Here is a 16211-nt window from a genome sequence, read left to right as displayed (position 1 = left end):
TTTTCCAAACTAAATTGGGTTGGACAAAAACCTAATGTGCTTGACTCTATTATTTAAACTTTGGTTCACATGAAAAGTTACATTCAATAACAGTTGAGTATTATTATAGTTAAGGATTGGAAAGGGTATGAATGTAAAATGGACTGGGGAGAAAGTTGTAAATGGGTTGGAGAGAAAACTAATGTCCTTGACATAATAGGATCTAAACTCTTATATATAGAAAAAGATAGATGAAAGAACAGCACCAGTGTTATTGTTGATAAGGATTGAAAGGAAAAGATGATGATTGTAAAATGATCAAGGACAAAATTGTGTCTTGAAAGTTAATTGATGCTTGGTCAAATTTCATCTGTTAATGTGCATCACAAGTAAGATAAAATAAACTTTTGAAAGACATGCTTTGGGAAGATTTGGAGGGTTTGTTCAAAGCTATCTAAACTAGGAAGGATAGTATTGATTTCAAAATGACATTATGTTATGATTATGAATACTTGTGTAAAGGGAGAGGAGAACATTTATCGAAGGTGCTCTACTAAAAGAAGTAAATTCTGATTTATTGAAGGATCTGTAACTAAAAGGTCTTTATCATTTACGAGTTTGATGAAAAAGTATTGATGTTAATATAGAAACTTGCAAGTGGTTTTTTATTGATTGGAAAAACATATAATCGAGTGCCATGAAAAGTGTTGTGGAAGGCTTTGGAAAGGAAATATAGCTGCATAACTTATATTTACAAGACATGTATAATTGGATAGTTACTAGCGTGAGAACTCCTAGTGGAAATATTATTGACTTCCCTACCTAGATAGGTCTGTCCTCAGCCTTCTTAAGTCTTTGTTTATCTTAGTATTTGTTGAATGGGCATACCAAAGACATACACACCAGGTGGCTCTCTCTCTCTCCCTCTCCTCGTGGAAGGATCTCTGTTCGTGATGCATAGCCGTTGTTTCTGCAACTCATGACATCGTTGTTGTTGTGGTCATTGGTGTGGTGGTGTGCTGTGGTTCCCTTCTTAGGTCACAACATTGTGTTCCTACCATTATTGTGGTCCATGCTCTGCTCTTAGGTGCTCTTAAGGTAGAAATAGAATTAGGCATTGCTGTAGGCAGTAGCATATATTTTTTTACTATATTATATGTTCTTTATATGATTTTTAATAAGTTCACACCTTAACGCAATTATTAACAAGTGAATATGTTTTTTTTTAATTTTGTAATTGAAATTTGAAATTAGGGAGCAATTTAAGGTATGTAAGTTTGAGAATGGATCAAATTCAACTAAGGACAGACCAAGTGCCTCGTCATCTATTAAAAGTAGAAATCTAACATGTATGAACAGGTAGTATCTATTGGACACCTTCACTTATTGCCAATTGGTTTTAAGCTGAAATCGAACAAGTAGTATAAACAGGTATATTTTGACAGATGTGTTAGTAAGGATGTAATTCAAAATGATTTTATATGGAGATATTTGTGGCACTTATGATGGAAAAAATGGTTGAAAATCTGTTATGGTGGCTTGTACATATGTAGAATCTGCTGAGACCTTGCTGCTGACAAATTGGCATATTAGTTTACTGATAGAAACTGAACATAGAGGGTTCCACATGGTTTGTGCGAATGCATAGTTCCCACGTAGTCTATAAAGAGTCTGTGTGCACATTGTGCATTCTGCATTGTAATGAATGAGAGATTATTTTCATTGAGAAATTCTTTGTAAAATTTACTATTCTTCATTTCAAACTCCATCTTATGCTTTTCTTCTAATTTCAACAATTTTCTTTGAAATTCAGGTTTTTGAATTGCTTGAAATCATCCAGTTTAGATGTCCTGATTCCACTACTCAGCTCTCGGATATTGTGGCTGGTATGAAATATGACTTGCCGGTGAGATACTAGTCCTTAAAACACATTAAATCTATATTTTAATTTCCTTGTTTTTCTCTCGAGTTCTCCCGTACAAATATTTTATGTATTTCAAGTATCGAAACAATCAAGATGATATTCTAGTTCTTGACCATTTTCATCATGTTCTTGCCTGTCTTTGGGTGAACATTATTTCAGGCCGAAGACATACTTGGAAATTCTGGAAATGATGGTGTGTACTACTATTCTGAGAGAGGTGACAGGCTAATTGACCTGGCTGCTTTCCACGACAAACTTTGGCAGGCTGGTCTATCGTTCACTTATTAAATATTGAAGATATTGTTTTTTATTTTTACTCCTAGGATTGTAGTTTTTTGTTAATGTTTTTTTTTATGAAATTCAATTTTTTTCTTGTTGCAGAAATACAATTCAGCATACACCCAGGCAAGCAACATTGGAAATGAAGTTGAGCTAAATAATGTTCGTGAGACAATTCAACAGTTGCTGAGATGGGGGTGGAAATACAATAAAAATCTTGAGGAACAAGCTGCACAGCTTCATATGTTGACTGCCTGGTCTCAGATTGTTGAGGTGCATATCTTTCTATTTCTATTTCTCGTTTTTTTTTTCCGATTTTCCTGTACTTCCTTCTCTCTCAGTGCTCTCCCTTCCCTCTTCTTCCACATCCTCAAACTGTTGCCTGCAAATCCTTCTTGTCTTGCATCCTTTATATAACCCATCTCGTTGCTTCCTGCAATACTTGCACTGTTTTCAAAATATCAATCTGTACCGTGCTGCTCACCTACAACTGGATGACATTGAGGTCAACTGAATTTGCATCTCTACCATTACCTTTAGCCCAAACCATCGGCAATGCAAACTGTAATGAATCCCACCATGAACCTCACCACACCCACCTCAAACCCGCCTCCCCCTACATGAAAGCTATCACGAAACCCACCACGACAAAACATTGGTCCTCCTTTTCTCTCCGGCTTTCTTTTCTCCTCTCTCCCCTCATGTTGGTGGCTATGAGTTGTGGTGGTGGGCATTGTGGAGGACTGAGGAACAATGACGAAGTAAGGCAGTGGAGGTGGAGCATGAGACCTGAGTAGGACAAATTAGGATAAACTAAAGTAAATGAAGGAAATTTTTTCCCCATTCAATTTTTAAAGAGTTATTCTATGGCTAGAAATTGCTTTCAAATGGTGAGAGACCTGATTAACTCTCCCAACCTAGCTAGTGTCTTTTGTCTTGTTATACATTCTCTAACGTTGTGCTCTTTTGTTAAGGTGTCTGCATCTAGAAGATTAATAATGATTGAAGATCGGTCTGAAATTCTTTTTCAGTGAGTTGCTACACTTCTTTAGTGAAAAAGCAAAAACTGTAAATTATCATTGTCGATTTTCTCATTATTGGTGCACTTTATGTAACTGCTAAATTGTATTGGCAGGGTCCTTGACGCGTCTCTCAGTGCTTCTGCTTCTCAGGACTGTTCATTGAAGATGGCATTCATACTCTCACAGGTAAATATTTACAATATATCATTTTCTTGTTGATGAGTTCTTCAACAAGTCAAGTCATTCTGTTTTTGTTTGTAAGCTTTTCAGATAGACTGATGTATGTTTATTTAATGTGAAATTTCTCTCAGGTAGCATTGACATGCATGGCTAAGCTGCGAGATGAAAGATTTTTGTTCCCTGGCAGTCTTAGTTCTGATAATATCACGTGCCTTGATCTCATTGTGGTGAAGCAATTATCCAATGGTGCTTGTCTGACTATATTGTTTAAGCTTATTATGGCAATTCTTAGAAATGAATCTTCTGAAGCTCTTAGGAGACGGTATGTTTAATGTTCAGTAACTAGTTCTGGATGTTTGGCTGTATACTGTTTTGATTGCAAACTTACACTTGCATGTGTTGTACAGCCAATATGCTTTCCTTCTTAGCTATTTCCAGTATTGTCAAAATGTGGTTGATCCTGATGTTCCAACAACAGTTCTGCAATTCCTTCTGCTCAATGAACAAGACAATGAGTATATTGATCTCCCAAAGGTATAATTTCTTGAATTTTGTTCAAAAACAACATTATAATCTGGTCGGAGATTAAAACTTCACTGCAATTTGTACTCCATTTTGCCCAGATTGACAATGAACAAGCAGAACTGGCTCATGCAAACTTTTCAACTTTGAGGAAAGAAGCTCAGAGCATTTTGAATTTGGTTAGTTGCTACTCTTACCAAGCTTTAATTTTCTATATGCATTATTATTCAGAATACAATTTCTTTTTTAGGGCTTCTAACTAGTCTTTTTTAATTTTAACATGGGATAGAGAAAGGATCATGCTTATGACTGGAGAATAGTATGTTGGGAAGTCCCACATTACTTCTCTCAATTCTTAAAGTTCGACTTATATATTTGTTAAGCAACTTCACTTAATCCAATTGATTTTTAGATGAAATTTAACATGGTATTGTAGCCTATAGCTCATATTGGTAATTTCCTATTCTAGTAGGCTTGCATGGTTTGACAAGCATCTCGGTAGGGTGGGTGTTGGGAAGTTTCACATTGTCAGCCTGAATTCTTGGAGTGCAACTTATATATGATGGGCAACTTCACTTTAAAGATGAAATTTGTCAAAATATTGGTTTCCTAAAAAGAAATTCTTTAAGTGAAAATAGAAAAAGTGCATTGGATATTCATTAATATCTCTAAGCTGATGTATATATGTAAAAGGATCTTTACATCAAAGATTCTCAGGCAACCTATACATACTTGACAAATAGGTAATAGAAAATATAAGTTAACCTACTCTAAAAAGTGAACCCATTAAATCAATTATGACACTCCCCAAACTGAAGCATACACATTATATGTACCGAGCTTAGAACGTATAAATAGAATTTGATGTCATGTCAATGACTTAGTTATATGTGCTCTAATACTATCTAAGAAAGTAGACATTAAGTCTAACTTAACATCCCCAATCAAGTTCCTCCCCATGCTTGAGATGTTCAACCCTGTGTGTGTTGAGGATCCCACATGGACTAGAGATATTGTCAAATTATAGTATACAGATGAGTGCAAACCTTACCTTATGAAATCTATTTTGAGGTTGAGTTAGGTTTAATGTTCACTCTCTATGAGATTGTACAATATACCTTACCTTATTGCTTGCATCCTCACTTTAGACTGCTGAAATATCAAGTCCTTTTGCTTCCCCAACCAGATATGATATTATGGGCTTGTTCCATGTGCTGTCATTGTCAAGTTCTGGTCTGTTTAGCATTAATTTTCCAGAGTCTGTTTCTATTCGCTATTCTTATCTCAATATTTACATCTTCAATTAATTTAAAATTGTAGGTCATAAAAGATGCCATGCATGGTAGTGAATCTGGAAAGACAATATCACTTTACGTTCTTGATGCATTGATTAGCATAGATCATGAGCGCTATTTTTTGAGCCAACTTCAGAGCAGGGGATTTTTAAGGTCTTGCTTTACAGCCATAAGCAATGTTTGCAATCAGGTGCTTGTTCTTTCCACCATAAACTGTTGTCTCTATTTGAAACATTGTATTTTTTGGTTCTGCAGTTGTGCACTGTTAATTGCTTTGCACAAGGCATCTAACATATAATTATTTTAATGGTTATTTTGGTTCTGATAATATCATTGTATTTTTATTTTATTTAAGTGGTTTCACACATTTGGTATTGAGGGAAAATTTCTGACTTGAAATTTTAATAATATAGGATATCTTTTTATCTTTGTCTTGATGTATCAATTCACTGTAGTTATTACTGGTGTGCTTGGCAACCTGTTATTACAATGTATGATAACATTTTTCCTCATTGTAGTTATTGGGTTTTAGACAGATTTCATATATAAAATTCTGTATTTGATATGCTGGTATTGAGTTTGCTGTCCCTCCAACTTATGTCTATTCTTACTATGCCAAATCTCGGCTTTAATAGCAGAAAGAATCATTCTCAGTACCAAATTACTCCAATTTCAATGAAGTTGCATGATTGTCATAATGCTAGTAGGTCTAGCCGTAGGTCAGTAATGCTTTGAAGCCATTTCCTCAACCTAGTTGCAATTGGCACGTCAGAAACAAATTATTAGCAGTTTTGAATATTTTTTTTTCAGGAAAATTACACACAGGTTTTAAGCAGTTTGTATTCCCATGATAAGATAAGTGTGTGTCTCATTCTCATGGGAATGAAAATTGTTGTCTAAAAAAGCTAATACCCATGACATTCTTCTACCTTTTATTTTTGTTTTATTTTTTAAAAATAAAATTACTACTACCAAACAACAGTCTGCGCCAAGAATTTTTCTTTAAGAAAGAAAGGATAAATTCAAATGCAAGAGGATGAGAAAAAAGGTTTTTGTGTGGGATTTGAGTCCCGCATTGAAAATGTGACATTTTTGTGTGGGATTCATACAAGGCCTTTGGAGCTTGAACTACGTTGGAACAAATAGTACTGATTCATTTATATCTGATTCAAGGATGGTGGCAGTCTTTCACTGGACTCTTTACAGAGGGCATGCACTTTTGAGGCTGAACTTGCTTTACTACTAAGAATCAGCCACAAGTATGGAAAGTCTGGAGCACAGGTACTGTTTTCCATGGGCATATTGGACAATCTTTCATCTGGCAGGGCAATGAATTTACAGGTGAGGGAAATTTTCCATGTTAATGCCACATCTACTCTAATTCGGCTAACTTACTGAATAGTAAAGAATCTGCAGGGAAGTTTAAGGTGGGTTGAGACAAGACTCAGAAGAGATGTGGCTGTGGATGTTGATAGACAACGGATGATTATAACTCCAGTCATGAGATTAGTGTTTTCACTAACTTCCTTGGTTGATACATCTGACTTTTTGGAGGTTGGCTTTTGTGCTCCATTTACAATATTTTCAATATGATGGTTTCTATGAATTTTCTTTGCTTCTCTGCTAGTGAATCAATCATTTTAGCACATTCCCTATTGGTTTTATGATTATTTCAATTGTGATTGAATTGTTTCTAAAAGGAAATCCAATTTTTGTTGCATTCATGAAGATGATGTATCATTCTGTCTCGTGTATAATACAGGTGAAGAATAAAATTGTTCGTGAGGTAATAGATTTTGTCAAAGGGCATCAATCACTCTTTGATCAGGTTCTCCGTTTAGACATTGCTGAAGCAGATGAACTAAGAATGGAGCAGATCAATTTAGTTGTTGGTATTCTTAGCAAGGTATTGTTCAATTATTTCTCTACATTTAAAAACCTTTTACAGGAATTGTGATGGTCGCTTGTCAGACTTAGTGTAGGTGAAGCCAAAAGATATTATATTTACATAAGTTATTGTGTAATCAAATTCTTTGAGAACTATACCTTTCACGTATCAGGTAAAGCATGATCTTTTATTTCATGCATAATAGTGAAATCATCTTAAATCTAGCTTCGAGAGGCTTCAGAATTCTACTTAGGGAGCTATGGTTGTTTCTCTTTGTTGTTTTACATTTTCTATTTTTATTAGGTTTGGCCTTACGAAGAGAGTGACGAGTATGGTTTTGTTCAAGGGCTTTTTGGTATGATGCGTGCTCTTTTCTCACGTGATTCGAAAAGTCCTAGTTTTGCTCAATCAAGAGTATCACCTGAGGTGAGTTGGTAGTTTTCTTAATTCATGTTAGGTTATGGGAAAGATTATCTGGCATTATGTGTGCATAATATTATTGATCCTAATCTTATGGTGATATTGCCTTGATTAATTATCAGAATCAGAGGAATTCAGAACTACGGCTGTTTAATTTGTGCTACAGCCTGAGCTCTTACTTATATTTTCTAGTCATAAAGAAATCCCTGAGATTGCAGGTATATTATACAATCAACAGGCATTTGTTTTTACACTGTTTTCCCCATTCATCTAGTGTGTGTGCATTTTTTTTTCTCTTTGCTAGTTAAACAGAAATTTGTTTTCTCTTGTAATTTTCTGTCCCAGCCTTCTGATGCCTCATCCAGTTACCCTACTTCTGTTGAACTTCAACAACCTACACTGAGCTTGCTTAATTCTCTTCTTTCTTCCGTTACAAATGCTCTGGAAAGGGCTGCTGAGGAGAAATCCATATTACTGAATAAGGTGAAAATGCAACGAAACTTGTCTCTTTATCTTCTCCACCTGATTTTGTTTACATAATTGCTTTTTTAATATGGATGTATAAAGAACACCTTATTCGCACATCTGCAGATCCGAGACATAAATGAACTGTCGAGGCAGGAAGTGGATGAAATCATCAATATGTGTGTCCGGCAGGACACTGTTTCATCTTCAGATAACATACAGAAAAGGTTAGTCATTTGACTGAAGGCTTTCTCCGCTTGTATATTATCACGTTCTCCTAATTTCTAGAATATTTCTCCTTTTTCCATAACATTTTCTCTGTGGTTTTAAATTTATTTTTTTTACAGGAGATACATTGCAATGGTAGAAATGTGTCGAGTTGTTGCTAGTAGGGATCAGCTAATCATTTTGTTGCTTCCACTCTCTGAACATGTACTAAATATCATCCTAATCCATCTTCAAGAGAGGTGAGACATTAAGTTGGAAAGGTGATAAGATGTTAATATTAACTGAAATTAGACACAATGTGTTGTGTCAGTGAAGATTAATATTTTGGCCAAACATTGGGGAAAGTGATACAAAGCCCTATAATGACCTCTGATTCTGTAGGCTAATCTTTCTTTGTAATCTTCTGGCAGTTCTGTTGCACTTGATTCAACCTTGACAACAAAAACAATTTCATATGGTACCAAGTATGATGCACAACAGGACGTTTCTGTATTATGTGGAAAGTTAGTCCCAACCCTGGAGCGACTTGAGTTGCTGAGTGAGGTATGGGTGCAATACTACTATAGTTCTTCTTAATGTTCCAATGGTTAAGTCAACCTCTTGAAAATGGCCTTATCTGCTAGTTTGTGATGTATTTAGTAGAAATCAGGTTTCGCCTAATTGACCAATTCTAGTATGTTTTGTGCTTAAGATGCTCTGGTTGGTGGTTGCTTTTCTTTTTCAGGATAAAGTAGGGCACAATCTCAAAGTATTCCGCAGATTGGCAACTTCTGCCAAAGAGCTTGCAATTCAAAAACAGATTTAAAATGTATGTATTACAAATTTGCTTCACTCGAATTAACTGCTTGTTGGGCGCTGTAAATTATGTAAGTTTTAAGTAGTTTCAGAGAATTGAGTTCAAGCTGTAACAAATCAACTTCACACTTTTTGTTATGTAGATGCTGTGATTTTAGTGCTATTTCTGATTTTTTATACTCATGCGTTGATGAAATTTAAAAGTCGACTTGGACTGGCAATTCGACAAAAGCCCTTGACTGACGCCAAAAATTTTAGACAACATAGCTGATAAATAGAATGCTTCCAAAAAAGCAAATGCTACAGCTCCTGAGCAATATTTAACCTTTAGTACTGAGTTTTTCAGGGATAAACTTTATTTATCCTTTTAGAGGTCAGAGATTAGTGAGATCTGGCCTCTACTATATTTTGTATTTTCTTTGTGATATTTTGAGGTATTGGATTAAATGGATTTTTGTTTGTGGTGTGAATATAATTGGGATGGTATTCAGCGTAATAATGTTTTAATATTCTTACTTTTATTAAAAGATGAGGAATATTTATGCTTTCGTCGCTATACGTGTTTGTAATATACAGAAACTAGAATTCTATTTTAAATTTCATTAGAATTTTTAAAAAATAATTTGCACAATCTTGGACTTCTATAAGTCTTAGTAAAGCTAAAATATTTATATTCTAAATTAGAAAATTTCCAATATCCAGTTTATTGTTGGTTTAAACCATTCACTTGTTTTTAATAAATGAATAATTTAATTAAATACTTTTTTTTTAATATAATTGGGATTTTATCTAGTATTTCTAAGTTTGATAGTATTCTTCTAAGATATAAATAATTGGGGTAACAATATACGAAGATAATGGATTGATTAGTATGTAAAAAGACCATTGCATTCTGCACCCAATGAAATTTTTTATAATATAGAACATAAATTATGTATTTTGTAATGTACAATTTATTATATATATTTTTTATTCCGAATTATATATTTTTGAATGTCATTTGGATTACAACTTTCTTGAATTTTTTAATTTTTGTAAGTTGCATTTTTTGGATATAAAATTTAGTTTTTTCTAATAGTAACAATATTCACTAAAGAACTACATACCATGTTTGTCATAAGCTATAAATATTTCAAATATTAATGTTTAAAAGTTCTTGTACAATATACTCTTTAATTAAAAATTGAAAAACTTAAATTCATAACAAAACTATAACAACTATTTAAGAATTATAGTCATGTGGCTTTCCATGTACGACATATGGACGTCTACTCTAGTGTAAAATGCTCATTTATTTGTAATATCATGTTAACTATTGTGCATTCTGATTTTGTCATATTTTAGAGTATCTTGTTAGGTGTTGGAGGATGCTGACAATCCACTAAAATAACATTAGATATTTAAAATATGAAAACAAATAATAAAAATAAAATAAATTACTCATTAAATAAGCATGTTCATCTTGTGAGATTGATTGTGTCTCGTCATTATTTAGACTATGTGGTTGACAATGTAGTAATATAGACAATTGATCGTCCCTGGAAGTATATACGTGTGTTATATACTTCTAAATAAATGCATTTATCTTATTGTACATGCTAATGGATGTGAAACAAGTGTCACATCGATGTAGTTAATAAAATACAATCATCAACGGTTATTACCTTTAAATGACGAGGTAAGTTAAGGAATCATTTGTTTGTAATCAAAGTGCTGCAAACACACGCTTTGACAAATGGTCATGCGAGCATGTTTCGAGTCAGATGTATCACGAGATCATGGGTATCGCCTCAAGCGACCTGCTAAGATGATGGTTGTCATAAGGAGTCCAAATCACCATAGTATAAGTAACACCATCTAACTGAACACGCAAAAAGACAATTATGCATATATAACGTCCAGTCACACAACATGATAATGTTGGATGGAGAACCTTGTGATATGTGGGATTCATATCCATCCTACTTGAAAATTATATACATGTTTGTTACATCATGAATAAAACACGATTCATATATTCAATTGAAAATAAATTCAAGTTGTTCAAATTATGTATATTATTTACCATTAAAGCGTGACATAATCACACAACTACCTTGTTTGGCCAAAATAATCACCCCCAGTTGGTCAGACATGTCGCTGAATGCGTTAGCTTCCTATGTGTACTTATCACACATTCTCATATTACTAAACAACACCAAGTGTGACACATTAACATATGTCACACTTTTATCATCGAATATTGTGCATCCAACAAGATGTAATAAATGAGTCTGAGTTGCAAATTCCTATCTCTGTTGCACGATGCACTCCTTATCCACCTTGCACAACCAACTTAGTTTGACGTGAACACCACATCATACCTTAACTCTATCGTGACATCATTGAACTCCACCCCAAGGAGCTCGACAAACAATATTAGTACTGATGTAAAATTCAACGCCACATATGAATAAAATTGTTCCACAATGGGATATGCAATAATGCTTACACCTCATCTAACGAGAGGTAGAAAGTGTTGGTGTAGCAGTGTCACCTTTTTACAGAGGCTAAAATGAGACCCTTATCAGCAGTCTCATAGCTAATGTTGCACTGGCAACAACCTAGTGTGTACTATGATCTTAATTTGGGGGTGAGGGATCCAAAATTTAGTTAACTTACATTTGTGAGAGACCAACTTCAATTCTTAACATAACTCACAAGTAAGAACATATCAAAAGGTTCACTAACAAATCCTTATTGCTCATCATGAACATCTACAAGTGGTGGTGACACATCTACATTAATTTCAATGGTAGCTTGTTCTTGATCTCTTTATGGGCTAATGTTGTCGGTCTATATTTAGCTTCGATGTGAGATACTCCACCTCTAGTCCTAACCATATCTAAGCCAAATGTCAAATGATTCCATCAAGATTATTATTTTAAAATGACAAATTTATTCTAGAATACACAATTCGAAATGTAGGACTATATTTCGAATTTGTATTTTTGAATGTATTTCTAGATTCATTATGAAATTTTAAAATGCATAATGTACAAAAATCTTCAAATACATTATGGATTATGCCAAATCAACCCTTTTGAGTAAACTAGTCGCATCAAGCAAAATACAAAATAACAAATCTCTTCAAGTGAAACAGTTGGACAATCGAGTTAGAGATAGATTTTATGAGATAAATATTGTTCTGATAGAGTCTCTCACACATAGACTCGAGTAAAGAAAAAAAAACTAGGGGTGCACCACAAAGGAAGAGGATGAAGAGTGAGAGTAAATAAAATATGATTGGTTTATAAACTTAGCGCGAGAGTATTATTGACAAGAAAAGAAAGAAAAGAGTAGTTTTAGAATTTTAAGAAAGAGTTTAAGAATTATATTTCATAATTTTTTTTTAATTTAATTTAATTTAAATTTGACTTGAATATAATTATTTATTAGCAATAGTTTTGAAAATGATAACAAAATATGTTGTAATATTTTTAAGAACGTTAATACTAACGAAGTACATATTAACAAATTTATGTTTCGAACACTTAAAAGATATATATAAATAAATGGCTCGTCGATATTCATGTTCCTCTCATCTCTAGCGTGGCCATTGTTTTGGTTTACATCAAAAGTATATAAAATTATAGAGTTTAAAATTTAGGATTTACGTTCTCTACGAAAAAGATAAGCAGAGAGTGGAAGGCATGTGTTGAAGGTACATAGAAAATCTGGGTGCTCGTGCTAATCTGCAGTATCTTGTTTCTATTTTATTATTATTATTCTCCATCAATAGGTAATAGCTTTTTCTTCAAGATTACTGCATCATCCATACCCATTATTCTATCATTCAATTTCTGTCTCACACACTCACTCCCAAGTACCGTGCCGCTTCATCTTCTCCTCCTTCACATCAACGTTTCCGTGCACTCAACTCTCCTATGGCGTCACTGATAGCTCTATCCCAGACCCAATTGCTCTATATTAAGCCTCGCATCGTATCACCGCCAAATCAATCTCGTTCCTTTTTCTTGCCCACGGGGTTACCATCGGAGGTTCGCGGGCTGCGCGCTACTATGCCGAGAAAGACGGTTATTGTGTCGGCGGCGACGGCGGAGACGCCCAAGAAGAAGGGGGAGTCGAAGGGGTTCGTGGAGGAGATGAGGTTTGTGGCGATGAGGCTGCACACCAGGGACCAGGCCAGGGAGGGTGAGAAGGAGGTCAAACAACCTGAAGAGAAAGCCGTTACCAAGTGGGACCCGACTGTTGAAGGGTACCTCAAGTTTCTTGTGGATAGTAAGGTCGTTTACGACACGCTAGAAGACATCGTTCAAGAGGCTCCTCATCCTTCTTGTCAGTATCTCTTTTATCCCAGGATATTTTTGTAAAATGGTTTTGTTTTGCGTGTTTGTTTTGGATAGTGCTGCTAATATGTGGTGGTGATTGTGAGGTCATTGTTGGAGGTATTGTGTGTCTTGCGTTGTAGTGTTCTGTTTTACGAGTTGCATGGTTTTATGTGAATCTTAGCCCTTTTCGTTGTTTGATTCAATAGGCTACTGATGGTATTTTTGAGTCTCTGCTTCTGTCTTTGGCTTTTTTTCACGATCATTAGTGTGTTTGTTTAGACATTGAAAAAGCTGAGTCAATCCTTTAAGTCACGTGGTCTTCCATTTGGGTATTTTGGAAGTTGTGACGCCTGCCATCCAAACAAACACCATGCTTTTGGATTTTAATGTTATGACATTTTGGAGGGTTCTGCTTTCTGTTTGCTGGGTTATGTTTTTGTTAGTTTTGGATCTTGCTGCAAATATTGGGTGTGATAAGATAAGTGAGATCATTGTAAGAGCTAAATGTTTGTCTAAGTTATTCCGATTGAGTGCTCTGACAATTGCGAAGCTTATTTTTTTATTGTTTTTCATTACATTGATTTGTAATTTTTGCTTTGATGTACCCATATTGTGATCTTTATAAGATCTCTCATTTTTTTATGGCTAAAATTTGTGTACAAACGATCATCCGTAGTATTTTGGGAATTAAGGCAAAATTTGAGCTGTTGAGAGGTTATTTACGTGGGTACAAGTGGGACAGACAGGGTTACAAGGTCATTAGAGAGTATCCATCACCTGATTGGTTGATGATGCTGAAGATAAATTGATTATACCAATTTTTGTGAGCCTGATTTTTCTAATTCAGTGAGTGTTTCTTGTTGTTATCCATACAGGTTGTACTATTCTATTACGTCTACCATATCTACAGCTTAAATGTTGGTGTTGGTATATATGTTCAAATCCAATTCTTAAATGTCCAGTGCATTTGTCTTTCTTGTGTAGATGCTGAATTCAGAAATACTGGATTGGAAAGGTCTGAAAGTTTGAAAGAAGATTTGGAGTGGTTCAAGGAGAATGGTCATACTATTCCTGAACCTTCTTCTCCAGGACTTACCTATGCACAATATCTTAAGGAGTTATCCGTGAAGGATCCTCAAGCATTCATTTGCCACTTTTACAATATCTACTTTGCTCATTCAGCTGGTGGTCGAATGATTGGGAAAAAGGTAAACAATTACATGCATTCTTAAAGAGGTTAAATTATGTTGTGTCACATGTTTTTAGAAAATCTTTGGTTGATGCTATTTATGGGCTGGAACATCAGTTTTATGATTTATAGACGCATTCATATCGTGGGACATAGGATTGTTTACTACTCTATATATCTCCTCTGAGAATGTGAGAACATAAAGAAGCTTTTGATGAAGTAGGAATATCTCATCTTTCCTTTACGTCTGCACAGTTTTATGTCTAATACCTGTAGTAGGTATATGTCATCTGGCATGTGGCTATTTCTATAGAGATATTTGCAGAATGTTGCACGTATGTACTATATGTTCTATTGTATTTCTACATAAAATATTTTCTAGTGTGTAGCTATTATTATGTCGGTGTTAATTAATCAATAATACTAATAAATGCATACCCGTATAATTAGCATATCATTTAAAGGAACTATAGACATCTCAGCCCAAAAGCTTTCTGAATGAAGCATTTTGATTGAAAAGTAAAATACGCAATACACCTGAACCTGAAAAGCAAAGCAACAGCAAGGATTAAAATTATGCTGTTTTCAATTTATTACAAAGCATAAAAGAAAAAGAAGTGATAACAAGCTTCTTACAAATCAGTGGTTCCTATACTTCTTTTGTTTTGGATGAAATTTGTTTTCCAAATTTAAATTGTTCTTACAACAGTGGACATCCTTTAAGCTTCACTATGTTCTAAACATTTTTCTTTCATTATCACCTGATGAGATAAACGCTAATGCTGAATGTTACTCTATCCTTTCTACAATCAATAAGTTCTTCCTGCGTCTTACAGGTTGGTGAAAAGTTACTTGACAGCAAGGCATTGAAGTTCTACAAATGGGACGGTGACCTTCCCCAGTTGTTGCAGAATGTGAGGGACAAATTGAATAAAGTTGCTGAAGTAAGTTTCTTAATTTTATTAATTGTTTGCATACATTTTTTCCAAATGTTTAAGGAATCGTCAATAGGTTTATTTTGGTTTCGGTTTTATACCTAATTAGCAAAGGATAACGTGATAGCTTCCAATTTTTCTTAGTTAGGGTGTTGAATTTACCTTTTTGATATTCCTTTTTTAATAGGATTGGAGTAGGGAAGAAAAGGACCACTGTCTAGAAGAAACAGAAAAGTCATTCAAGTTATCGGGAGAGATTCTCCGACTGATTCTATCGTGATATTAAAGTACCCTGCTGTATGTGTTATCTGTGTAATTATGGTTATTAAAGTGCACGGTGGAAGCCAAAAACATTGTATGTGAATTATTTAATTTCCAAAGCAAAGGAATAATAGAACTATGTTGATCAACTTGCTTTGTCAAATGGGCGTTTGTTGCTGTGAATAGGACATTTTATGACTCATCCTAAGCCAAAAAAGGGTACTATGATATTGATAGAGGCTGACTTTTATTGATAAAAGCAGCAAGAGACCAACTCTTTAATTACTTGATCAGAAAATGCAGAAATTTAAAGATAAATTTGAGGTATCCCAAATCTACTTCCTTCTCGGCTTTTCCTGTCAATTCAGGCACTTGCTTTATCTATCTTTTCCTTAAATTCTTGTTCCCTCTAAACCGTATATCCCTTGCCCACAACACCTTTATTTCCTCTCTAATATGCAAGATTCACCGTGTCCAGAGGTGAGGGACCAGGGCTGG

General features: G+C 34.5%; 2 protein-coding genes across 3 annotated transcripts in view; both read left to right on the top strand.

Annotated features, from left to right (window-relative positions):
• The window catches only part of LOC137820640 (nuclear pore complex protein NUP205), a 30400-nt gene extending 21226 nt beyond the window's left edge, over positions 1–9174 (top strand). The window contains exons 28-46 of one of the 2 annotated variants that reach the window (XM_068624822.1): positions 1793–1885; positions 2063–2167; positions 2285–2455; positions 3157–3212; positions 3318–3390; positions 3516–3706; positions 3792–3918; positions 4008–4085; positions 5227–5391; positions 6375–6542; positions 6618–6755; positions 6964–7107; positions 7393–7515; positions 7632–7727; positions 7855–7992; positions 8101–8201; positions 8322–8441; positions 8613–8745; positions 8927–9174. In XM_068624822.1, the coding sequence (XP_068480923.1) occupies positions 1793–1885; positions 2063–2167; positions 2285–2455; positions 3157–3212; positions 3318–3390; positions 3516–3706; positions 3792–3918; positions 4008–4085; positions 5227–5391; positions 6375–6542; positions 6618–6755; positions 6964–7107; positions 7393–7515; positions 7632–7727; positions 7855–7992; positions 8101–8201; positions 8322–8441; positions 8613–8745; positions 8927–9007 (2301 nt within the window). In that variant the 3' untranslated portion in view covers positions 9008–9174. Of the gene's footprint in view, positions 1–1792; positions 1886–2062; positions 2168–2284; positions 2456–3156; positions 3213–3317; positions 3391–3515; positions 3707–3791; positions 3919–4007; positions 4086–5226; positions 5392–6374; positions 6543–6608; positions 6756–6963; positions 7108–7392; positions 7516–7631; positions 7728–7854; positions 7993–8100; positions 8202–8321; positions 8442–8612; positions 8746–8926 lie in introns of both variants that reach the window. The other variant, XM_068624821.1, reaches the window with a different exon arrangement.
• Positions 9175–12503: 3329 nt separating this feature from the next.
• LOC137820639 (heme oxygenase 1, chloroplastic-like) lies at positions 12504–15862 on the top strand. Its single transcript, XM_068624820.1, has 4 exons — positions 12504–13335; positions 14313–14536; positions 15354–15461; positions 15640–15862. Exons 1-4 carry the CDS (start codon positions 12924–12926, stop codon positions 15730–15732), a joined length of 837 nt encoding a protein of 278 aa, XP_068480921.1. The 5' UTR covers positions 12504–12923; the 3' UTR covers positions 15733–15862.
• Positions 15863–16211: the final 349 nt, after the last annotated feature.

The sequence above is a fragment of the Phaseolus vulgaris genome, chromosome 9, assembly GCF_000499845.2.
Source record: "Phaseolus vulgaris cultivar G19833 chromosome 9, P. vulgaris v2.0, whole genome shotgun sequence".
In the NCBI taxonomy this organism is placed as follows: Eukaryota; Viridiplantae; Streptophyta; class Magnoliopsida; order Fabales; family Fabaceae; genus Phaseolus; species Phaseolus vulgaris.
Note: the sequence above shows the minus strand (reverse complement) of the source record. Positions and strands in the feature narration are given on the sequence as shown.

What these genes read in the sequence shown, in the direction of transcription:
- LOC137820639 (XM_068624820.1), top strand. Translation starts at nt 12,924, where the DNA reads ATGGCGTCACTGATAGCTCTATCCCAGACCCAATTGCTCTATATTAAG. An exon ending in AGAGGCTCCTCATCCTTCTT is followed by an intron (nt 13,336 to 14,312) that starts GTCAGTATCTCT and finishes TTTCTTGTGTAG; the next exon opens with ATGCTGAATTCAGAAATACT. An exon ending in GTCGAATGATTGGGAAAAAG is followed by an intron (nt 14,537 to 15,353) that starts GTAAACAATTAC and finishes TGCGTCTTACAG; the next exon opens with GTTGGTGAAAAGTTACTTGA.